Source organism: Antennarius striatus, chromosome 5, assembly GCF_040054535.1.
Source record: "Antennarius striatus isolate MH-2024 chromosome 5, ASM4005453v1, whole genome shotgun sequence".
In the NCBI taxonomy this organism is placed as follows: domain Eukaryota; kingdom Metazoa; phylum Chordata; class Actinopteri; order Lophiiformes; family Antennariidae; genus Antennarius; species Antennarius striatus.
In genome coordinates this window covers 338,078-362,569 of record NC_090780.1, presented here as the reverse complement: position 1 = coordinate 362,569, position 24,492 = coordinate 338,078, and the positions used below count along the sequence as shown (strand labels likewise).

Here is a 24,492-nt window from a genome sequence, read left to right as displayed (position 1 = left end):
AAACTAACTTAGCATTTTTCACCTTTTCACAGTTTATTTTAACTTTAGATTAAACAGACTTTGGAACTGGTCCTGTTCGTTTATTCACCATTTCATTTTAAAAAAATCAAACCGGCACTGTACTTCAAATGAGTTCAAATAACTGAGCCACACCAACAACTTGTAATCCTTAACAATGAATGCTGTCACCAAAGACAGGAAAATTACTACATTCTTAAATTCTTAAAGTGTCGTACATCGTTACGGTAGTGGCACTTCTGTATATTAGTACAACATCATGTTTTTTTTTCAGAATCCGATGGAAATATCGCGTGAACAGTTGAAGATTTACGTGTTTCTGTTGAAGAGTTTACATGTCCTGCCACAGGGGACAGCATTCACTGTCAAATGGTTAAAAGGGAAGAAAATTCACATTTGAACTAAAAATGACTGCTACGAACCAAAATTAATTTTCAACATTGGCTAACAACCAGTCATTCCAGCACAGACTGATGGTTAGTTGAAGTACTGGGAAGTGTCAACTACCTTTAGAATGTAAATATGTAACAGCATTCACATGATAATTATCTCCCAGCCTGCTTGGGAAAAATATAATTTAATCGCCTTGGCCATTTTTCTGTGGAAGAAACAACTTCCACAGAGAGTGACTGGTCTACTTAACTTTCAGCCAAGGTCATGAAAACCCCTGTGAGGTGTCTGCTGTGAACACGGGCTCGGTCAGTTAGAGGGTAACGGAAGCAAAAGCTCCAAAATCTGCTAAAACATGTGCATGAATTTAAGGGTAATGGTTACTTATTCTTTTATCTAAAGTCTCTTAACACGTGGTTAAGAGGCTGAATCTGTATCACTGGAGAAAGGTTGACCTGCAAGACCTTCTGTGCTTTTCTACGAGCCTCAGCCACCGATCGAGAGTCATCAACCTTTATCACTCTCCATCTTAAACTGTTCTTGTCCTTCAAGCCATTTCTCGGCCGAGTTGCATTAAGTTCCTTGGAATCCTTATCATCCTGTTTGAATCCATAACTCCTCCATCCATTGCTGGTCTGCTCTGTGCGTGTCTCTGAGAATGCCCGTCCATTAGCATAAAAAACTGGGGCAGAATCTCCAATGAGGGCACCATCCAATCGGAGAGGACAAGACAGGTTCTTCTGACTTAACAAGGCCACAGCTTTAGTGGGCGCCCCACAACCATTCTGGGAAGGCTGTACAGGTAACCCCGAAAGTATTGGAGGAAGCTGTTCCTGGGAAATCTGGAGCCTGGCTGTGGGAAAGCCTGACAGACCTTTAATATTTGTCAGTCGGAGGCATGGTCGCAATTGCAACACCTCCGATACCTCTACAGTTTTACTGGGTGCTCTGCTGCAAATAATGGTACATTGGTCAACTTGTAGCTCGGGAGGACGAATCCCTTGAATTCTTGGACTGCTCCTCTCAGAAGTGTTCCAGGATGGATGGACCTCTCTTTTCCTAGTCAGTGGTTTCTTTCTTCTCCTCTTGGCAGTGGGTCTGACATTTCTATTAGGTGGCTTCAGCATGTCTTCAGTCAGCGGTTGTGATGTGCAGGAGCGGTAGCCATATACATCCTTACTACACAGCACAGTGGCTTTATGGCCCTCGTCACTCAGATCCTGAAGGAAGGCAAACAGCTCCTCACTGCTCGAAACGTCTCGGGACATTGGGTTGAGGATCTTCAGTGCATCCAAGAGAATGTTGTGCCCCGCTGACGAGATTCGGGACCAGGAGTGAAGTGCCCTCTGCTCTTCATTGGCAAATACCAATGGCCGATTGATCACAGGACCACGCACAGCATTAGCCATATTTTTAGTCCTGCAATGAAAAGGCAATAGGTCACAGAACTGAAAATTGACAACCCAATTCAACAATACCCATTATACAAGTGCAATGTCTTCCAAGACTCAAGAAATCAAGATATACTGCTTGCATATCTTCACCAGAAGTCAGACCTGATGAAGACCGGTTCAGTTGGTGGCATGCAAACTGCAATGGTAAATAGTCCACCACCAGCTTGGACGAAGTAGACTTACCCGGACCCATTTCACAAGAAAAAATGTTTACTGTTGATTGGTGCTTGATTTGCTATTGGACATGTTCCAGTCATTCATAAGCAAGACTTATGAATGACTGATTCTATTTAAAAAATAAAATGTCAGTAGAATTCCTATCCTGATCTTTACTGGTTACTGTGACCTTGAGCCCTGACCTCTGTGCTATGTATTTAATATTATAGAGAATCTTAGGAATGCTCAAAGCACTGCAAGGAGTAATGGTCACCTGAAAATAAAAATGTTAAGGTGAACTGTGGCATTGAAAAGACGAGTTTAAAGTTTCCAATGGGTAGATGAAGACACAAATGAGACAGTTTATTGTCAATAGCAGTGTGATTACCTAACATTCAATCATTGTAACCCAAGTCAATGATATGAACCATACTATGTAAAGATGTGTGTCAAAAAAGTGCCATTGCTAAATGCATATTAACCTGTGAGAGTCTTCAGGGTAGAACCCTTAACCGAGACATTACGTTTGGTAAAGATCACACCAAGGAGCAGACCTCCAATAGAGGTACCAGCCTCAAGGTACCTTAACATTGGATTTGACTCCCATTTTAAACTGTGCCTACAGCAGCATCTTATGCAGATTGATGCCTAAAACAAAATCTGTGTGTGATCTGACACTCTTCTACTACATTCTGCAACAACTGACATTTGAGCTTGTGGGACCCTGATACCAACTTCCATTTACAAGTGGTCTAATGTAGTAACACAAGACATTGCAATGGATGTCCATGCAGTTGCCTTTTAGCTCTGAAGAGTGTAACATAGAATTCTTGGCAATAACAGTCACAGCAGACTTTTTACTGGCACTCATTCAAAGTTTGGTGGAAATTTGAAATTTAACTAATTATTTATCTAATAACGAATTATAACTAATTATTCTCAGTTGACAGCAAGTTAATCTTGTTCTTTTTCAAACAAACATGACATCTTTGTTTGTAATTTACCAAATATTATTGCTATCTAGGTCCTATTTAGTTTCAATTTTTTAAGTTTTTCTCAAGTTTTACAATCTTCAAAAAATGTTTTTGTTTTGAGCATATCAGTAGTAGTATGTGAAATGCACTGCTGTCACAGCCGAATTCTCCCAATTCCTTTTAACATTAGGCGGTGGATTCTCTAAGAAACACTGTAGGCCCAGCAATTAGAACTGGTAAACCCAATTTGGCTATTTATTTCTACTGTATGTCAAACAAAGCGATCATGACTCAATACACATTCTCCAAAACAACTAAATCAGAGGCCATCATCTTTTGTTTCTGCTACCATGGTAAAGCGTGGGAGCAAGAAGTCCTGCTTTTATTATTTATGGACAGATAGTTTCAACTGCAGCACCCTAAAACAACTTTTATATGTAATCCAAGGCACTTATTACAGCCTGAGCTCAGTAAGGGGCAAGTTACTGACCCTAAAAAGGGCCCTTTTCAGCAGATGGTCAAAATTGATAGCCCTTCCAGGAAGCTAGGTGGTGGAACATCTGAGTGCTGCCCATATGTTGTTGGGGTGGGCTTAAAGGCGTATAAGTTTTTTTAATTGTCAGGCCCCGTCCACACAATGCCGGAACTTTTTTAAAACGCAACTTTTTTGTTGCGTTTACGCCTTGCGTCCACACAACAAGGCAGATAACCGGAACGAAAACGCAACTTTTTGAAAACGCTGGCCTAGGTGAATTTTTTTTAAAAATGCTGGGTCTGCGTTGTCGTGTGGACGGTGTATCCGCAACTTTTTAAAAACACTGACGTCTTGCCTGCGACAAAAACCTCTGTGATGTCATATTTATGGGCCTGTGTGTTGTGACAACAAAACACGGAGGATTCCTATTGGATAAAATTTGACTCACTACTGCCACATGGTTTGGCATGCTTATAGCCATCTTCGTAAATGCACTGGTGCGTTTACGTGTGTACGGAGATTTTTTTTGAAAACACTGTTGTGTGGAAGCGAATCGTTTGATGTGTTTTGCTTTTTCAAAAAAATCCGTCATTGTGTGGACACGGCCTCAGAGTCACTCTCAAATTGCTGTCTCTTTTAAAGAGATATTATTCATCACACTGAATTTGTATTCAGAGAATTAGCAACTCCTGTTGTACCAGGAAGAATTTCCCTAAAATCAGCAAAGCCTTCCCCAAACTTTCCACAATGTATCATTGTTTGCTGTAGCAGGGTGAGACTATGTACTCAATCAGAAATCAGTTTATATCATGTGGGCACAAAAAGGCTGCTAATGGAAGAAACATTTTCAACTATTACTTCCATTATTACAAAACTCATTCTGCCAATTCACATTATAAGCCTGATTCACGACTTTAACAGGTTCCATACTAGGCTTTTTTTAAATTCAGCTGCCAGATTTCCAGTTACACTGTATTTGAAACGTCCTGCCCCAAACTGATCCGTAGTCCTCAACATTTTTGATTAAATATTGATAAAATCACTTCTGCCCCTCTATCAGCATCCCCTCTCCCCTCAGATTCATGTGCGTTTTGTTTACATGCTCAATGTGAACAGGCGAGCTACCATCCTATCTACCAGTCTGGAAATTTTTTAACTTTCAGTGACTTGGTTACTACATATTTCCCTCATATTTGTCTCCTGTTTTTCTCTCTTTTCTATGATATAACTTAATTTTTCTGCGCTAAGCGTGGAGCTGCTTTCTCAACCACGTAGCTTGTAGCTCATTGTGTATACATGATCGATGATCAAACTGAGACCAGCCAGTCAGCATCGCGGAGGATTTGTGGAGAAAAGACTCAGTGTTTGTAAATGAGACAGAAATCAGACGAGACAGTGGATAATTACAGACAGGAGGTGACGGACAATGTCACGGACAATGAGAGAGCTAACACAGTCTATAGAAAAACATGGGATGTTACCGGAGAGGTAAGACCAAACGTGGAGGTTTTTTCTTGTATTCGTGAACTATATTGACCTCTCTCCTAAGGGTCTAAAACATCTTCGATATAAACAAATGGCAATTTCTCTAAAATCTGTCTTAAGCTGTGTTAGTGAGCACTTCTTTGTCAAGATAGTCCATCCTACCTAACAGTTCTGGCATATCAATATGCTGACTGGACAACCTAGATCTTTCTGCACCCAATGAACTTCTTTGTTATATTGGGTCATTAACTTGCCAGGTGATGAAGGATCTCCCAGTTTGGTTGCAGTTTTTTGGTAGCTAAAAAATTTTTGTAGACTTTTTAGTTTTCCTTCTGCTAACTCTGGTTACATCATCAATGAAGATAAATGAGCCTGTCCCAGTAGATTACATGGAAGCCTACAGCACTACAATAACTTCAGCATCTCACAGATGAGCTTAAGATGAGAAATCTGGGATCGTGAGCAGATCCCTTCCTTCTCCACACTTCAGCCTTTCCATCACTGATGAAGGTTGATCTTTGTATCATTGGTCCACAAAACTTTGTCCCAGAATATTTGAGGCTTATCTTATTACTTTTTGACAAATGCCAGCCTGGCTTTCTTAATTTTCTTTCAAAAAGTAAGTTTGCAATCTACTGGCATGGCCTCTGTACTTTTGTTCCCGAATCTATCCGTGAATAGTCAATTGTGATACATTCACTCCTGACCACTGGAGGTTGGTGCTGATGTCATGGGTTGTTGTTTTAGGGTCCATGGAAAATAGCACTGCTATGGAAAATAGCACTGCTCTTTTCCATGGTCTCCCTGATTTATTTTTTTCTGCGAACAGTTTCTTTCTTAAGGTCATTCCAGATTGGCTGTATAGGCTATGGCCAATGTTTTTGCAATCGCACTGATTGATTTTTCCTCTACTCTCAGGTTCACAACTGCTTGTTTTCCACCCACAGACAGCTCTCTGGTTTTCATTTTGGTGACATCTTTAACTATAAATGCAGTCAGCCAAGACAAAACCCATATCTGAAGCTGAACGTATGCTCTTGAATGTAGACATTCAGAGCTAGTTCTCTTCGTCTAAGATTACTTATTAGATCTTGCAAACTCCCAGCAGGTCTTTATTTCTGGAGTATAGCCTTCTAGTTGAGTGATAAGGCACTAAAAATCCCTTATGGAGTTACCTGACTGAAGGGCTTGGTAAGTAAGTGGATGAGCTTCAAACTCCATTCAGGATTTCACTGTAAGTTGAAGAAGTGACACTATAACAGGAGAAACGTGCGCTTTCTTGTTCCACTCAGTACACAAAAAAGCATTTTGGATCAGCGGTTTTATAGACTTATTAGTGCAACTTGATGAGTCACAGTACAACAGTCAAGCTTGTAAGTTGAAAATCCATGGACCAATATTCTTTCAAAGACCAGCCCCAGATCTCATAGTATTAGTAGAGGTTTAAAAGATACTGTCCAGATTACAATGTCATTCAATAATTTATTCTGAGGTGTGTAAGGCCAAAGACAATAATTTGAGGTTATTCGGGACTGGCCAGCAAAAACTTGCAGGCCATCCACTTTAACATCTTTAAGAATGACCTAAATTTTAGTTGGTTGATTGGTGTCATTGGGCTTGATTGATAATATAGCTGGGTGTCATCTGCATATCTGGTGAAAATTAGAGGAAGAAGCGTAAAGAATGGAACCAATTGGGCCCAATTCTGATCCGTGTGGAACTTCGTAGCCAAGTGTGGGTTTTGTTTGATAAATGGGACTTCTGCAGTCATAACATTGGGGGAGAACAATTGTTTGATACACTGCTGAATGTGCTGGTTTTCACACATACAAAGCACGTAGAGGTCTGTAATTTTTTTAATTACAGGCACCCTTCAACTGTGAGAATCTGAATCTGAAACATAAATCCACATAATCATATCATAGGATTTTTAAGTAATTAATTTGCATTTTAAGAAATGATAAGTACCAACCAGTATGATTGCTGGATCTCACAGAGCTTAGGGATCAGCTGTTGTCACTACGTAACACTGCGGTGCTGCCCCATGAGAAACCCGACATCCCCCACGAGCTGAGGGGAAGGAGGCGGGGAATTGTGCTGGAGCTGTTTGCCATACCCAGAGGCGGAGATACAAACCCGTCCTCCTGTCCATCATCATGGGGAATGTACGATCTGTCTCCAATAAGATGGGCGAGTTAATGGCGCTGATCTGGCACCAGAGGGAATCTCAGGAGTGCAGCATCATGTTCTTTACAGAAACACGGCTGACAAATATCAATCTTTATTTGTATAGGGCTTATTATATATAGGGTTAATTCATCTGCGCATGCGCGAGCAAGCTGCAGTTTCCTTTGCTCAGAGCGAGTTTGTTATGCATAATTTTGCGTTTTTTTCTGTTTCTGCATGTGTATTTTTTTAACGTAAATTTAGATAATGTATATTAATATGCTAGTGTACTCCAGGGAGGACTTGATGTCCATGAGGGTCAAAGGAGACCCAGCAACACGCGATCTCATCCCCGCTGAGCTCAGACGGAGATATCGCGGATGCTGAGCGGGTCGCGTTGAAAGGACTAGACTAACGGCTAGAGCCACTAACCGGAGGAGAGTCAAGCCCTCCGTCCCCTCCGTCATCATGGGGAACGTGAACTCGCTACCCAACAAGTTGGACGAACTGACGGTGCTGTGCAGGACTGAACAGTGCTAGCGGGAGACCAGCTTGTTGGTGTTCTCAGAGACGTGGCTAACTGGCGACGTGGCTAACTGGCGACGTGCCAGACGCTAACGTCAGACTAACCGGCTTCTCCTCCGTACGAGGGGACCGGGACACGAACACCGCCGGTAAGAGGAAAGGAGGTGGATTAATCATCTATACCAACGATAGATGGTGCCATCCGGAACATGTGACGGTGAAATCAACACTGTGTAACCGCGATCAGGAGCTAACAGCTGTTAGCATCAGACCCTACTACCTGGCGCGTGAATTCTCACACGTCATCGTCCTCGCCGTCTACATCCCTCCACGGGCGGACCCTGAGACGGCACGAGAAACCATCTGTGGGACCACCTCTGCTCTTCGGACCCGGCACCCGGAGGCGCTCGTCATTATCACTGGTGACTTTAATCACGTCACCTTGGACTCATCTCTCCCCACAATGGTCCAGTGTGTAGACTGTCCCACACGGAAGAACAGAACCATCGATCTGTTCTACACTAATGCTAAGGAGGCATACACCGGCACCCCCCTCCCTCCACTAGGTAAATCAGATCATAACCTAGTGCACCTACAGCCCACCTACATCCCGCTGGTGAAACGGCTGCCAGCAACAACACGACAGGTCAGGAAGTGGTCCCCGGAAGCAGAGGAGATGCTGAGGGACTGCTTCCAGACCACCGACTGGGATGTTATTGTGGGCTCACATGGGGAGGACATTGAGGGGGCAGCTCAGTGTTTTACAGACTACATGAACTTCTGTGTGGACACCGTGGCCCCTGTCAGGACAATCAGGTGTTACCCCAACAACAAACCATGGGTAACCAAGGAAGTCAAGGCTGTCCTGAACAGGAAGAAGCGGGCGTTCAGGAGCAAGAACGAGGAGGAGATGAGGAAGGCCCAGCAGGAAGTGAGACTCTGCTTGAGGGAAGCCAAGGAGGCGTACAGGAGGAAGCTGGGGAGGCAGCTGAGGCGCAACCAGGTGCGGGAGATCTGGCATGGGATGAGAATCATCACCGGACATGGGAAAGGGCGCAGCACTGTGGAGGGGAATATTGAACGAGCGAATGAACTAAACAGCTTCTTCAATCGGTTCAGCTCCCCCACCACTCCCGGCTCCTCATCCCAGGCCTCTTCCGGTCCTGCAAACCGCTCCACTGATGCTCCCTGGGGAGGGAGCATCAGTGGATGCTCCCTCCTGTGCTTACTCTCCTTCCACCCCTGCCACTTCTCCCGAGCCCACTCCAAGAACTGCGAAGCTCAACGGCCCCACCACAACTACTGGACTTCCAACCTCGCCACAACCTCCTGCTCTCACCACTACGGAGATCGTCATCACTGCAGACCTGGTGACGACAACGCTGAGGAGGCTCCGTCCCTATAAGGCAGCTGGACCAGATAAGGTCTCCCCAAGACTCCTCCGAGCCTGTGCTTCGGAACTAGGGGACCCCCTGCAACAATTGTTCAACCTCAGTCTGCGGCTGGGGTGGGTCCCGTCACTGTGGAAGACCTCCTGCATTGTCACTGTACCCAAGAAAGGACGCCTTACTGAGCTCAACGACCACCGACCGGTCGCTCTTACCTCCCATGTAATGAAGACCCTAGAGCGACTGGTCCTGGAGCTCATGTGTCCACAGGTGCAGGGTGCGATGGACCCTCTCCAGTTCGCCTATCAGGCCAAGGTTGGGGTTGACGACGCTGTCTTGTACCTCCTCCACCGCATACTCTCCTACCTGGACGCCGGGGGCTGTGCCGTCAGAATGCTCTTCTTTGACTTTTCAAGTGCCTTCAACACCATCCAGTCCCGGCTCCTGCAGGATAAACTGACCTCCATGGCTGTGGACCCCTACCTCGTGAGCTGGATTACGGACTACCTAACGGACAGACCCCAGTACGTCCGTATGGGGGACTGTTTGTCTTCTATGGTGACCAGCAGCACGGGGGCGCCACAGGGGACCGTTCTCTCCCCCATTCTCTTCACCCTCTACACATCAGACTTCAAGTACAACTCGGATACATGCCACATACAGAAGTACTCCGATGACACCGTGATAGTGGCATGTATCCGGGAGGGTGATGAGGGGGGGTACAGGGCATTGGTGGCTGACTTCGTGGAGTGGTGCCAACAGAACCAGCTCCAGCTCAATGTCTCCAAGACAAAGGAGATGGTGCTGGAGTTACGGCGGGCACCTCCCTCTCCACAGTCAGTGATCATGGAGGGCAGTGAGGTGGAGGTGGTAGAAAACTATAAGTACCTGGGACTGCAGCTAGACAGCAGACTTGACTGGTTACACAACTCGAACTGTGTTTACAAGGGGCAGAGCAGGATGTACTTCCTGAGGAGGCTGGCCTCCTTCAACATCTGTCCTAAGCTCCTTCTCATGTTCTATCAGTCCGTAGTCATACGCCATTGTGTGTTGGGGTGGGGGGGCCATGAAAAGAGATATGGACCGTCTGAACAGACTCATCCGCAGAGCGGGCTCAGTGGTCGGGCTGAGCCTGGACTCTGTGGATATGCTTCTGGAGAGCAGGACCATGTCTAAAGTTAAGGCTATCATTAACAACACCAGCCACCCCCTACACACCACCTTCTCCCAGCAGAGGAGCACCTTCAGCGGCAGACTTCTGTCACACAGCGCCTCCACAGAGAGGCTGAGGTCCTCCTTCGTGCCCTGTGCCTCCAGGGGGTACAATGACTCGCTCAGGAGGAGCGGGGGTGAGGTGGCGAGGTCAGCACGGGGTTGAATGGATTTAATTTAATTTTGTACTGTTTTATATTTTAATTCAATTTTATACCGTTTATATTTTACTTTTATACTGTTTATATTTTAATTTAATACTGTTATATTTTTTAAATTTTATACTGTTTATATTTTAATTTTATACTGTTTATATTTTAGTTATAGTTTAGTATATAAGTCCTGTTATTGCTGCATGTGTCTGTTAGTGTAGTGTATGTCTTGTGGTATGTCCTGTGATGTCAGTGTTTCTTTTTCTCCTGGTGTTTATCCAGTATTATTCGTTATGTAATGCCTGAGCAGTGGATATATACAATTTCCTCCGGGATTAATAAAGTATCTGTCTATCGATCTATCTATCTTAATCACGATGACTCCAGACAAGGCTGCCATACCAGACAGAATTCAACTGATGTGGGCAAAGGGAGGGACGAGGGAGAGCAGATAGAGGAGGTCTGGCAGTGTTTGTGAACAACAAGTGGTGTAACCCTGGGCACATCACTGCTAGGGAACAACACTTTTGTAGGGACATGGAACTGTTAGCGGTCAGTATGCGGCCATACTACCTGCAGTGGGAATTCTCGCATGTTATCGCGATAACTGCGTATATTCCCCCCTCTGCTTACGCCGATGTAGCCTGCGACATCCTCCACTCTTTAACAAGCAGGCTGCAGACAGAGACCCACCGGAACTTATTCTTATCACCGGGGATTTCAATCAGACCTCTCCATTCTCCACTCTGCTCACCTCCACTCAGTATGTGACACGATGCACTACAGACAATACTGGATTTGTGTTTAGCCAACACTAGGGAGGCCTATATTCCACCAACCCTCCCTCCCATGGGAGGATCAGACCACAACCTGGTTCATCTCCTGCCTGTCTACAGACCACTCGAACACAGACCACTAGCTGTGTCCTGCACAGTGAGATGGTCTGACGAGGTTGACGAGGCTTTGAAGGACTGTTTCGAGAGAACTACGTGGGATGAATTTTGTGAATCTCACAGGGAGAACAACGATCTCACAAACACTGTCACTGACTACATCAAATTCTGTGTGGATAACACTGTACCTACCAGGACTGTACGGTGTTATCCCAACAGTAAACCATGGATTACTCCTGACATCTTCTTAAGGAGAAGAAAAGGGTCTTTAAGTCAGCGAACAAGGACGAGCTGAAGGCTGGAGCTGAGGAGGATAATCAGAGAGGGGAAGACCATCTACAGGAGGAAGATGGAGGACCAGCTGCAGCAGAACAACGTCAGTGGGGTGTGGAGAGGCTTGAAAACTTTTTCTGGCCACAAAGACACCGAACACCAGGCTGCTGGCCACCAAAAGTGGGCAGATGGCCTGAACAACTCCTTCAATAGATTTGATCAGCTATCGGCCCCCTCCCCCAACCATGCTGCAGCCCCCTCCCTCTGCCCCCCTCTAACACCTCTTCACCCCTTCTCCTCCCTTTCAACAACAATATGCACACAGCCACCCCCCATTGCTCACCTCATCAACCCACCCCCCAGCACACAGTCCTCCTGGTCCTAACTGTTCTTCACTGAATCCCAGGTGAGACACTAGCTCCAGAGGATCAAGGCGAGGACGGCTGTAGGTCCACATAGTATCAGCTCCCGGCTACAAAAATCCTGCGCAGACCAGCTGAGTGGGATTGTTGAACACATCTTCAACATGAGTCTGAAGCTGAGGAAGGTGCCACAGCTGTGGAAAACAACCTGCATGGTACCTGTGCCCAAGACTCCGCACCCCAAGGACCTCAACAACATCGAGCTGAGCTGGTGACATCTTACAAGTGGGTCTCCAACTAGAAAAGTAAGAGGACTGGACTCACAACTTCAATGCACTCTACAAAAAAGGTTAAGAGCTGAATCGATCTGCTCAGGAAGCCGAGGTCTTTAGGAGTGCAGAGGGCACTTGTGAAGACCTTTAATGACATCATGGGGCTTTAGCCATCTTTTAAGGAGTGGTCTTATGGGGAGCAGCATCACAACGCCTGAAAGGAGACTAGATTTTTTTTTTAAATTTAATACACTGGAATGATCCCCCTAGGGGAAATAATAACTCACTTTAGTGTTAGTAAGTCAAACATGCATATGTTCTGTACAGGCCCCTGTAACACACACACACACACACACACACACACACACACACACACACACACACACACACACACACACACACACACACACACACGGGGCCCATAAGCATGTAATAGGGGGTAGAGTGGTGGGCAGCTCTTGCTTGGTGTGCCCAAATAAACAACTTGTAAGGAGGACGGCGCCTTGCTCAAGGGTGCCTTGGCAGTTCTGAGGAGGTGAGCTGATACCTCCCATTGTCAGCTCTCACTCCAGGTGGCTGGGCGGGAATTGAAACGCCGATCTTGGGAACATTGGACGACCTGCTCTTCCGCTGAGCCACTGCCGCCCATGATAAACTGATTAAGAGCCAGCTCTCACGTAGGATGCCCCCTGGATTCAGTGGAGGTGGCAGGAGACAGGAGCATGATGGCCAATCTGTCATCCAGGATGGAGAACAGCTCCCACCTGGTTCACAAGGAGCACCATCACAGTTGTTTCCTTCCTGTGGTTGTCAGACTACATAACCAGCACTGCTCCCACTAGACCACAGAGAGACAATCACTCTCACAATCCGTATGACCAGTGTAGCTTGTTCATTGTAAATTCTATATTCCTATAACTATATCTATACTTGTATGTATGTTTGAATCGCTCTACTACTCTATCCTATGCCAGTCTATCCTATTCTACTCTCTCTGAATACTGCTGCAATCCCAAAAATTTCCCCACAATGGGACAAATTAAGGATTATCTTATTTTATAGTTGGAAAGTTGGATTAAAAAAGTGCCAGAGTTGTAAAGGGCACAATGGAGCTTCAAGTCGCCTCCAGAGCTAGCCACAATTCTCTACAGAGACATTTCGTGCTTCTGTTTATGACCAGCAACCATTTGCAAATGTTATGTCGAAAGTAGAATTCGGAACTGCATCAGACGGCCCAGAACCAACCAGCCTAAATCAGAAAGATTAAAAAAAAGGACATGCCTTTTGTGGGGCAGATTATTCATGTTGTTGACAATAAGATTTTAGGTGAGCAGCAGGAAGCCGCCGAGTGGAAAGACTGTTTTCATCTTGTCTAAACAACCCAAATTTCTCCTACTCTACAGATCTGATGCACTCTGCGACAGAACCAACTCGCATCCACGTACTGGAGCCAGTGGCTTGGGAGTTGCTCTTTTGAATGAGGTCAAGGCCCTGTGTTCCACTTCTTTCATGCACTATATCCACATATACCCTTAGACAAAGACTGGTGCACCCAAAAGACCCCACACCACACAGTCAGAAGAGACACCCGGTGTACAACCCCTAGCAAAAAGTATGGAATCACCAGTCTTGGGCGAACACTCACTCAGACATTTTATTATGTAGAAAAAACTCAGATCACAAACATGAAACAATCGTAAGGTCATTTAAAAGTGCAAAATTCTGGCATTCAAAAACACTAAAAGAAATTAAGAAACACATTGCAATGGTTAGTAAATGTTACTTTTATAGAGCAAGTGCAGGGAAATAAATATGGAATCACTCAATTCTGAGGAAAGAAATTTGGAATCACTCTATTTTGAGGAGAAAATAAGACCCAGTCAATTTCCTTTCCTTCATTGGGCACCTGCCTCTGCTTGTTAGTCAGCAGTTAAAAACAGTGCCGTTAACACACCTTGGAGGGCTGCTGGACCAAGTGGACTGGCAAGAATCATGGCTCCAACAAGAGAGATGTCTCGAGACCAAAACGGGACTATCAAACTTCTTGAAAAAGGTAACTCTAGACGTATGGTTGCCAAAGACGTGGGCTGTTCACAGTCAGCTGTAAGAAATATCTGGACCAAGTACAAACAGCATGGGAAGGTTGTTAAAAGACAAGAATACTGGCAGACCAACGAAGACATCTAACCGTCAAGACAAACAACTAAAGGCCATATGTCTTGAAAACAGAAAATGTACAACAAGACAAACGAAGAAGAAATGGGAGTAAGCTGGAATCAATGTATATGACAGAACTGTGCAAAATCACCTAAAAGAAATGAGATTTTCTTACAGGAAAGCTATTTCTTAAAGGAAAGCTGAGAGGAAACCATCACTGACGCTTAAACAGAAAAGAACAAGACTGCAATGGGCTAAGGAGAGGCAATTATGGACTGTGGATGACTGAATGAAGGTTATCTTCAGTGATGAGTCATGAGTCTGCATTGGACAAGGTGACGATGCTTGAACTTTTGTTTGGTACCGTTCCAGTGAGATTTACAAAGAGGACTGCCTATAGAAAACATCAAAATTCCCACAGTCCTTGATGAATGGGGTTGCATGTCAGGCAAAGGCACTGGGGAGATGGCTGTGGTTAAACCTTCAATAAATGCACTGGTTTACATTGACATTTTGGACAGCTTCCTTATCCCTTCAATTGAAAAAATGTTTGGGGATGATGAAATAATTTTCCAAGATGACAACGCATCATAGCACAGAGCAAAAACTGTGAAAGCATTCCTTGGAGAAAGACGCATCCAGTCAATGTTTTGGCCTGCAAATAGCCCAGATCTCAACCCAACTGAAAACCTGTGGTGGAAATTGAAAAAATGGTCCAGAGCAAGGCTCCGACCTGTAAGGATGATCTGGCAACTGTAATCAAAGAGTTGGCACCAGATTGATGAAGAATACTGTCTGTCACTCACCAAGTCCATGCCTCAGAAACTGCAAGCTGTCATAAAAGCCAGAGGTGGGGAACTAAATACTAATGATGTGTTTTGATTGTTATTTCTTTGTCTGTTTTTCATGATTCCATATTTCTTTCTCAGATTTGGGTGATTCCATATTTTTTTCCCTGTGCTTGCTCTATAAAAGTAACATTTACTGACCACCACAATGTTTTTTATTCATTTCTTTTAGTGTTTCTGAATGCCAAGGAGTTGCACTTCTGAAAAACTTCATTATTTTTTCATGCTTTTTATCCGAGTTTGCGCTACATAATAAAATGTCTGAGTGAGTGTTTGCCCAAGACTGATGATTCCATACTTTTTGCTCGGAGTTGTATGCTGTTAAATGCAGCGAGGACTGCTCAGATGTTTACATAGGGGAAACTAAACAACAACTACACAAGCAAATTGTTCAACATAAAAGAGTCAATTCATCAGGACAGGACTCAGCCTTTAAAGACTGGATCATGATTCAACCAACATCTGTCCAGATCATATGTGATGCTGCAGACTAAATTTCTGATGTGGAGGCGAAGTGGTCTGGGACGGTTCCTGACTCACAGATGTATGGTCTTACCTGAGCAACAGACTACCACGTGGCACGTAGCGTAAAGGTCTGCAACAACTCTGCTAATGTATCCACTACAAATCACAGAAGACTGATGACTTTTATCTGAAGAACAAGATTACCCATCTGAGGCTGCTAACCACTTAAATTGTACCAGGCCCCCCAAAGAACTTCAACTGGGCTCACTACAGTACGAGAGGCCAATGACCATTGACCTGCTGAAAGTCCATTTCCAGTGTCTATATCATCTCAGGATGATTACTTTCCTGAGGCCTGTGAAATACCGTATTGGCCCGAATATGAGACGGTGTTTTTTGCACTGAAATAAGAATGAAAAAGTGGGGGTCATCTTACATTCGGGGTCTAGACATTATAACCATTCAAAACGCTAGATGGCGTCAGATATCATTAAAGCGAATGCTGAACTTAACTCCCCAGGGTGTCCCCCCCCACGCCCCCTGCAACGAGCGTCGGTCATCCGCGCACTGCGCCGCTGTCTTGGACACCGAATGTGGCTTTTTGTGGCTTGCTCTATTCTTTTACACTGAGCCACAGTGGCTTAGTCACACTAGCTCCTAGTGCAAGACCAGTCTGTGTATTATAGGAAAAATTTTTCTAGTCTATCAGAATGTGGGAAAAGGTAATACAGATAGAAGGTGGTTCAATATCAGTGTGAGGAGGGTTCATAAACGTTTAAATTACCCTAAATAATGAAATAGTTTGTCGCTATATCACGGAATTTCGTTTTTCTGCCGGTGGTCCTGGAACGCATTAACCGTGAGTAACAAGGGATTATTGTATGGTCTTACCTGAGCAACAGACAGCAACTTCGCAGGTAGCGTAAAGGTTTGCAATCAGTGAACAGGTTGTGGTCTGAATGAATGGTGGTCTGCGACATTATCTTTCGCCGACTTACTTTCAAAACTCCACAAAAGAAGTACTCAGCAGATTGACCCAGTTGAAGTGAGACATGCTAATAACCGTCATTAGTATACAAAAGCTAGGTGAAACTCGCATTTCAACCACCCGTTTTTGATGCCACTTCACATAACCACCAACCATTTTTTGAGAAGGCAGACAGGTATGACTAAAGTCATTTGAATATGAATAGCACTGACCCCACCTCATGGGGTTAAGAAACCGAGACAAGACCAGCCACCACTATAACTGAAGAAGTCTATAGGATAAGAGGTGAAACGTCCAGTGGACTGATTCATAAAACTTTGGATAGCCCTGCTCAGAAGTACATCAGGGATGTGGATAAAAGAAGGACATCCACACGTCGACAGGAAAGCCATGTGTAGACCGGCATCAGAGGAAATGTTCACTCATTTGCTCAGTTATTTTGACATGACATGTGAAATTGTAATGTTTAATGTTTCATTGCTCAGCGTGGGTTTCGGCAGAAAGTGAAAGTACAGTAGTCGAACATGGCACCCGCGGTTGTTCCCATCTACAAACGTTCAAATGCCCATATGGCACTGCAGTGTTGTGGTATGAAATACTGCAGTGCCACCTCCTCAGTCAACCAGGCAAGCAGACATCCAGATGCACCTTGTCACCATTTGTTCATTCATTCATTTTCCAAGTCACTTTTTCAACTTCATGGGTCACAGGGGTTGCTGGAGCAAGGACTCAAACCCGGAAGCTTCTTGCTGGGAAGCGAAAGTCCTACCCATAACACCACCGTGTCACCCTTGTCACAATCGGTGAACTGAAAATTCAATGCCTTTCTTATACTCAACAGCAAGGGCATAAATATACTTCACTGAATGGCTTCATACTTCAACGTAAAATAATTTATTTGTCGATGAAAAATCTATAATGCCAACACCATTAGAGATTTCTCTAGCAGAGCTTTGTACAAGACACCATTTTACTTTGCCCTGTTTTACCATCTATTCACCTCTGATAGTCCACATCTTCTCCAAAGCAAACAAGGCAGTCAGAGACTGCAATATCCCACGACACGTCGCGGGATTTAACAACAAGTTCTCTACGACTGCAGCAGTTAAACAGCCTTAAAACTCAGTGGCACAATATGACAATAAAATTAACCCCTAACTCATTAACTTAAATAATTTCATTGTTCAATAAGTTATCCAAAAACTCAAACATACATGCACCTTCAGCCCCCACTTCCTCTGCAGTCGTGGGTCGCAGGGTTGCTGGAGTCTATCCCAGGGGATTGCTCCATTTTCAAAGTTTTTCAAAGGTGAAGGTCATCATCACAGCTTGTGCCTCTGACTTCCTGAAGATGTTGCTTTTTGTTTTGTGATTATATCTCATCAGGTTTCAGGGATGTGTACCTAAAAAGGTATAAAAGTGAACATTTGACCTTGACCTAGTTTTTCAAGGTCAAGGTTGTGATCTAATTTTCCTCACCTTGTCTCCCTGAATGTAACGCCTTTTGTGTCGTCTTTCTATCGTCGGTTCTTGAGATATATGCAAAAAAAATTTACAAAAGTTTGACCTTGACCTAGTTTTCTCAAGGTCAAGATCTCATTTTCATCCCCTTTGCTGCCTGAGTAACATGCTTTTTGTTTCATCGTTCTGTCTGCAACGGTGTGAAGATTTTTGGTGGACGAACACTGACGATCACAATACATCACCGCTTCGCGGGACGTAACCAGACTATTTTTTATCAAAACAAAGAAATATCCACAGCCAATAAAGACTCCCACGACATGCAAACACGTCTGTTTACGTGGCTAATGAGAAGAAAAACACTGTTAATTAAGACATGAACATATAATTAGACAGGCTAGCTGGGGTTAAGCCTACGTCGTTCATTAGCTCATTAGCGCCCCCTCCCTCACCCAGCCCCCCCATAACGCGGATACTTTACATAGAGACACCGCTACCCCCCAGCCCTAACACTGCGGGTACCACCGTGTATCGGGCCGTGAGCCTCACTACAACTTTGGGACGTTTGGTGAAAAGCGTCGCCATCTTTCCAGACTTGAGAGCGGGCAGCCTTCAGCCTCGACGCCGAACGCTGAGCCCGTCTGAGCCGCCAGTCCCCGGCCAGCCTCCCCCACCCCCAGCCGGTCTGCCCCCGTATGAGCCACAGACCCGCCCCGCCGAGCCTCACCGCCGGGACGCTCCCGGACCCCAGAAAGATCAGCTAAACACTGGACTTACCTTCTAGAGCTGCTGGTTCGGCATCTCCGGTCCGCTGGCCCGACAACCAGCCGTAAAATGGCCGCAACAACGGGGCTGAGTGACGGGCAGGAGGGGCGGAGTCACCGGGGAGACGGAAGGGGGCGGGCTTTACCCGGCGGGGTGGGGGGGCGGGGGGCGGGGGGCACAACCAGCTGGAAAATGACCTGAAAACGATCATTTTCCAACCAAAACCCAAATAATTATATATTGTGTGTGTTTGTATGTATATACAGTATGTGTACACACACACACACACACACACACACACACACACACACACACACACACACACACACACATACACACATACCTATATATGTATAATCTCCCCACTTACATATGTGAATAAACTCACTTGAAACGTCTCATGCAGTCACGCTGTCACCAACTCCACCCACCACCTGTCAATCAAGCACCCAACCAATCACGGCCATCTGCCAGAAGGAATCACGTGAACAATGTGGCGTAATGCATCTGCTCTGTTAGGGGAAGAAGTACCTCTACATGGACTCCAGTTAACATCGTTCTACAATCAGAACTGTTCCAACAATTTTCATGTTTTTGAGCAGTGAGTCCGAACAGCAGGAACGACACAGAAAACCATTTGTGAGGCAAACTCGAACTGAAATATATATATATATATATATATATATATATATATATATATATATATATATATATATATATACAGTATACATATACATATATACAATATATATACAGTATATATATGTATACTGTATATATATATATATATTATAATAATATACTGTAATAATATACTGTATACTGTATATGTATGTGTGTTTATGTATATATATGTATATGTATAAATATATATAATATAATATATAATAATAATTATACATATATACACACACACACACACATACACACACATATGTACAGTGCGGTTGATGCGTTCGAGGAATCACAAGCGATTAAGGAATCCACAATCGAGATCGGAATCCATTTATATTACTATTTACGGGAATTTAAACGTTTCTGAACCCTCCCCATACTGATATTAAACCACCCTCTGTCTGTATTATCTTTTCCCACATTCGTATTGACTGTCGAACCATTTACTAACGTAAGCCAAGGTATGCCTGTATAAGGAATGTATACGGCTTTTCAATGTCAAATCAGCTGACCATTGGAGACCAGCTTGGCTGTAGTCCTTGAGCAGTGGTCATGACTCCCTTTCCTATCTTGTTAAACAGTGGTGTGGTAGATTTCTTGTTTTTTTGTCTGCATGTATTGTCAGTTTAATTTACAAAAGGAGGGTCAATTTTTTATGAGATCAATGCATGTTTAAATCTTGCAGCAAAATCTTTTTTTTTTTTTTAAATATTTTATTGCATGTGACCTCTCTGGGACGTTTTCAATCTTTATTAGAATGACATATTATGAGCCAGAGAGGGAAGTCCTGCAATTATGTGAGTTTAGGGGTAAACCATAAGGCAGGGGTGTCAAAGTCAAATACATTGTGGGCCAAAAAAACAAATTTGCTCCTAGCCGAGGGCTGGACTGGTTCAGTGTTTATTAAAACATTTTGAAATGAACATAGCGTGTTGAACCAAGAGCTAACACAGTGTATGTTATTTAATGAATAAATAAATAAAGCATTATTCTGTTTTGGCTCTGTCAGTAACTTCAAGGGGAAACCTTTTCAACAGGCAAACAGCAAATAAGTAAATGTCCTTCAAAAAGAAAATATGTTCCTTAATATCAAGATAAATGTATAAATGAAATTGTATGCATTATAAACTGAAAGTGTCCACCCGCCTTTGAGCCAGTTTTGAGGAGGGGAGTGGCTAAATTCAGCCTCCACTGTGACCGCTGATGAACATCTATCCATTGTCATGATTGCTTCATCTGCTGTAACGGGAAGCTGAAGCCTATCCCAGCTGGCTTAGGGCGTCAGGCGGGGGACACTCCAGGCGTGACGCCAGTGCCCCGCAGAGCGACACAGAGACACAGACAGCCACGCACACACTCATTCCTATGGTCAATATGGAACGGCCATTAACCTGAAGCATGTTTTTGGTGGTGGGAGGAAGCCGCAGAACCTGGAGAGAACCCCCCCAGACACGGGGAGAACATGCAAACTCCACACAGAGCGGGACGCAAACCCGGAACTGCCTTGCTGTGCGGCGACAGCGCTGCTCACTGCACCATGACGCCGCCCTGCTGATAAACAATGAATCCCGCTTGCTGCGCTGCAGTGCATTGTGGGGAATGTAGTTTTGGTGAGTGCATAACACCAGCAGGCCGATGGGGCCTGCGGGCCGGTTCTAATAGCAATTTAAAATCATCCCACAGGCCATAAATAATCCGTCACGGGCCAGATCTGGACCGCGGGCCGTGACTTTGACGTGTGTGCCATAACAAGACAGGGAGAGATGACACAAACCAGGTAGTGGACAGACAGACGGTGCTGCTGGAGGGGAAGAAATTTGAGCTGTTTCATCATCTTTCACAACCAACACCTTAATACCCAGTGGTATAACACCCGAGAGGAGTGGAGGTCCTGACAGTATAGAGTAGACCACCAGAGGGAAACAGTGTAGGAGGGAGACAGAGGACCTGAGGTAGGTGTGATGTCTGGAGAGACTCATCACGTTCTGACGGACCCAACGGTTCTCAATAACTGGACTCGAGAGGAGCTGGTAGAACCTGAACCAACATGCATGTGTGATGAAACCAATGCCCAGAGAGGCTACCAGAACCCAACAGGGCCACGCCAGCTGAGTACCCCCAATCCCGGACAGCCGGGGGCATCCAGAAGCCAGCATCTGAAGAGCCGCCGGGGGCACCGAGAGCTGCACACATCCAACCACAGCTAATACAGGCCCCGCCTCCAGCCCCCCAGACCCACGGGAAACCAGACCGACACGCGGAGAGCTGCCAAGCCCACACCCGGGGCATCAGCGGCAGCGAGATCTAGGCTGCACGTCCTCAGCCATCGCAGCCCCTACCCCAATCCAGGGCAGGGCCGCATAACTGACCTCGACCCCTACAAATCGGTCAGCCAGCGCAACCCACATCCCCCACCCCCCATACCCCACTCCAAAAGGGAACACCCAGCCCCCCAGCTGACCTTCAAGAAGCGGAGCCCCCCCCCCCCCCCTTCCGCCCAGGAAGGGAGAGGGATGAGAAGGGGTGGGCAGAAAGGAGATGAGGGAATAGGAGGAAAGCCGAGAAGGGAGATGGGATCAACAGGAGGGCCACCCCACCCCGCACCCTGAAAACCAGCCAGAGCGCCCCAGAGGAGACAGGCACAGCCACCCCCGAGATCCCTGGAGACCACAGGAACTCAGCACCCCCAGGGCCCAGACATAAAAGCTGCCCAAGCTGGCGCCAGAGCCAGACAGGCCCCGGAGATCCAGAGAGCAACCTCATATGTGCCGTCCCCAGGTTCCTCATTCAAATACAGTGATCCCTTGTTCCTCGTGGTTAATGCGTTCCAGGAACCACACGCGAATAACGAATTCCGTCATAGAGTGACAAACTATTTATCTTATTTTTTAGGGTAACTTAAACGTTTCTTAACCCCCCCATACTGATATCAAACCACCTTCTATCTGTATTACCTTTAAAACACCCTGATAGACTGTTGAAGCACTTTTGTGTCTCACAGAAGTTCGAGACTCACGGAACGTAGAACACTTCAGCCACGGATAGATAGACAGATAGATAGATAGATAGATAGATAGATAGATAGATAGATAGATAGATAGATAGATAGATAGATAGATAGATAGATAGATAGATAGATAGATAGATAGATAGATAGATAGATAGATAGATACTTTATTAATCCCGGAGGAAATTGTATATATCCACTGCTCAGACATTACATAATGAATAAATACTGGATAAACACCAGGAGAAAAAGAAACACTGACATCACAGGACATACCACAGGACAGACACTACACTAACAGACAGACACATGCAGCACTAACAGGACATATACTAAACTATAGCTAAAATATAAACAGTATAAAATTAAAATATACAGTATTAAATTAAATTAAAATATAAACAGTATAAAAGTAAAATATAAACAGTATAAAATTATGTGTGTGTGGGGGGGGGGGGGTGCTGGTGTTGTTCATGATGGCCCTGACTTTAGACATGGTCCTGCTCTCCAGAACTGTCTCCAGAGTCCAGGCTCAGCCCGACCACTGAGCCCGCTCTGCGGATGAGTCTGTTCAGACGGTCCATGTCTCTTTTCCTGGCCCCCCTACCCCAACACACAATGGCGTATGACAGCACACTGGAGACTACGCACTGATAGAACATGAGAAGGAGTTCAGGTGTTGAAGGCGCTCGAAAAGTCAAAGCAGAGCACCCTGACGGCACAGCCATCCAGGTAGGAGAGCACACTGTGGAGGAGGTACAAGACAGCGTCGTCAACCCCAACCTGGGCCTGATAGGCAAACTGGAGAGGGTCCATTGCACCCTGCACCTTTGGACACAGGAGCTCCAGGACCAGTTGCTCTAGGGTCTTCATTACATGGGAGGTAAGAGCGACCGGTCGATGGTCGTTGAGCTCAGTAGGGCGTCCTTTCTTCGGTAGAGGGACGATGCAGGAGGTCTTCCACAGTGACGGGACCCTCCCCAGCCGCAGACTGAGGTTGAACATTCGCTGCAGGGGGTCCCCTGTCATGAACGTAGCGCAGGGAGGCAGGACTAAAGTGATCGACACTGAGTGGTAAAATCAGAGAACAAAGTTTATTCCAGGCGAGGTTCGGTACACAGGTAAGGCAGCCAATCAAGGCAGTGGTATCCAAGGCGGTAGGCAAAAAGGCGAGGTCAAAATACAAGCAAGGTTCAAACATGATAAAGAGAACAAGAGCAATGAAATAAGGTGGGAACGTGAGCTATGAACTACAACAAACTGGCGACGAGACAAGACACAAAGGGGCAATATATGCAGGACTGATGGGGGGTGATAGGAGACAGGTGCGGGAAACACAATCAGGGATCAGGTGCACGCAGAAGGGGAGGGGGCAGGGCAGACAGGAACCTGGAACAGAGACAGGGGTGAGTGATCACAAGATAAAACAGGAAGAAAAGACATGAAACATAGGGAATAAAACATTTAACAAACAGGATCATGACAGTACCCTCCGGCTCAAGGGCCGGCCCCTGAAGGCCCAGGAGCGTCAGGGTGGGCGGCATGAAAATCCCGGATGAGGGAGGGGTCCATGACAAACCGGGATGGGATCCAGGAGCCTTCCTCAGGCCCATAGCCCTCCCAGTTGACCAAGTACTGAACCCCCCCGCCCCTACAGCGAGCAGACAGGAGTCGACGTACGGTGAACACCGGATCACCATCAATGAACCGGGTGGGTGGAGGGGGTCTGGCCGGAGGGACGAGAGGACTGGTCCTGACAGGCTTGACATGGCTTACATGAAATGTGGGGTGGACTCGCATTGACCTTGGGAGCTTCAGCTAGACTGTGACCGGATTAACTACTTTGGCGATGGGGAACGGACCGACGAACCTGGGAGCGAGTTCTTGGACTCTACCCGAAGTGGTAAGTTCTTCTTCCCTGGAGTCTGTGC

General features: G+C 45.5%; 1 protein-coding gene across 1 annotated transcript; it reads right to left on the bottom strand.

The window, feature by feature from the left end:
• Positions 1-14: 14 nt before the first annotated feature.
• On the bottom strand, positions 15-18,961 carry ccdc71 (coiled-coil domain containing 71). Its single transcript, XM_068314963.1, has 2 exons — positions 18,892-18,961; positions 15-1,827 (listed from the first exon to the last, which is right to left on the bottom strand). Exon 2 carries the CDS (start codon positions 1,815-1,817, stop codon positions 801-803), a length of 1,017 nt encoding a protein of 338 aa, XP_068171064.1. The 5' UTR covers positions 1,818-1,827; positions 18,892-18,961; the 3' UTR covers positions 15-800.
• Between the last annotated feature and the right edge of the window lie 5,531 nt (positions 18,962-24,492).

Bases quoted from the DNA above. Each gene is read 5' to 3' on its own strand.
- ccdc71 (XM_068314963.1), bottom strand. From the start codon at position 1,817: ATGGCTAATGCTGTGCGTGGTCCTGTGATCAATCGGCCATTGGTATTT.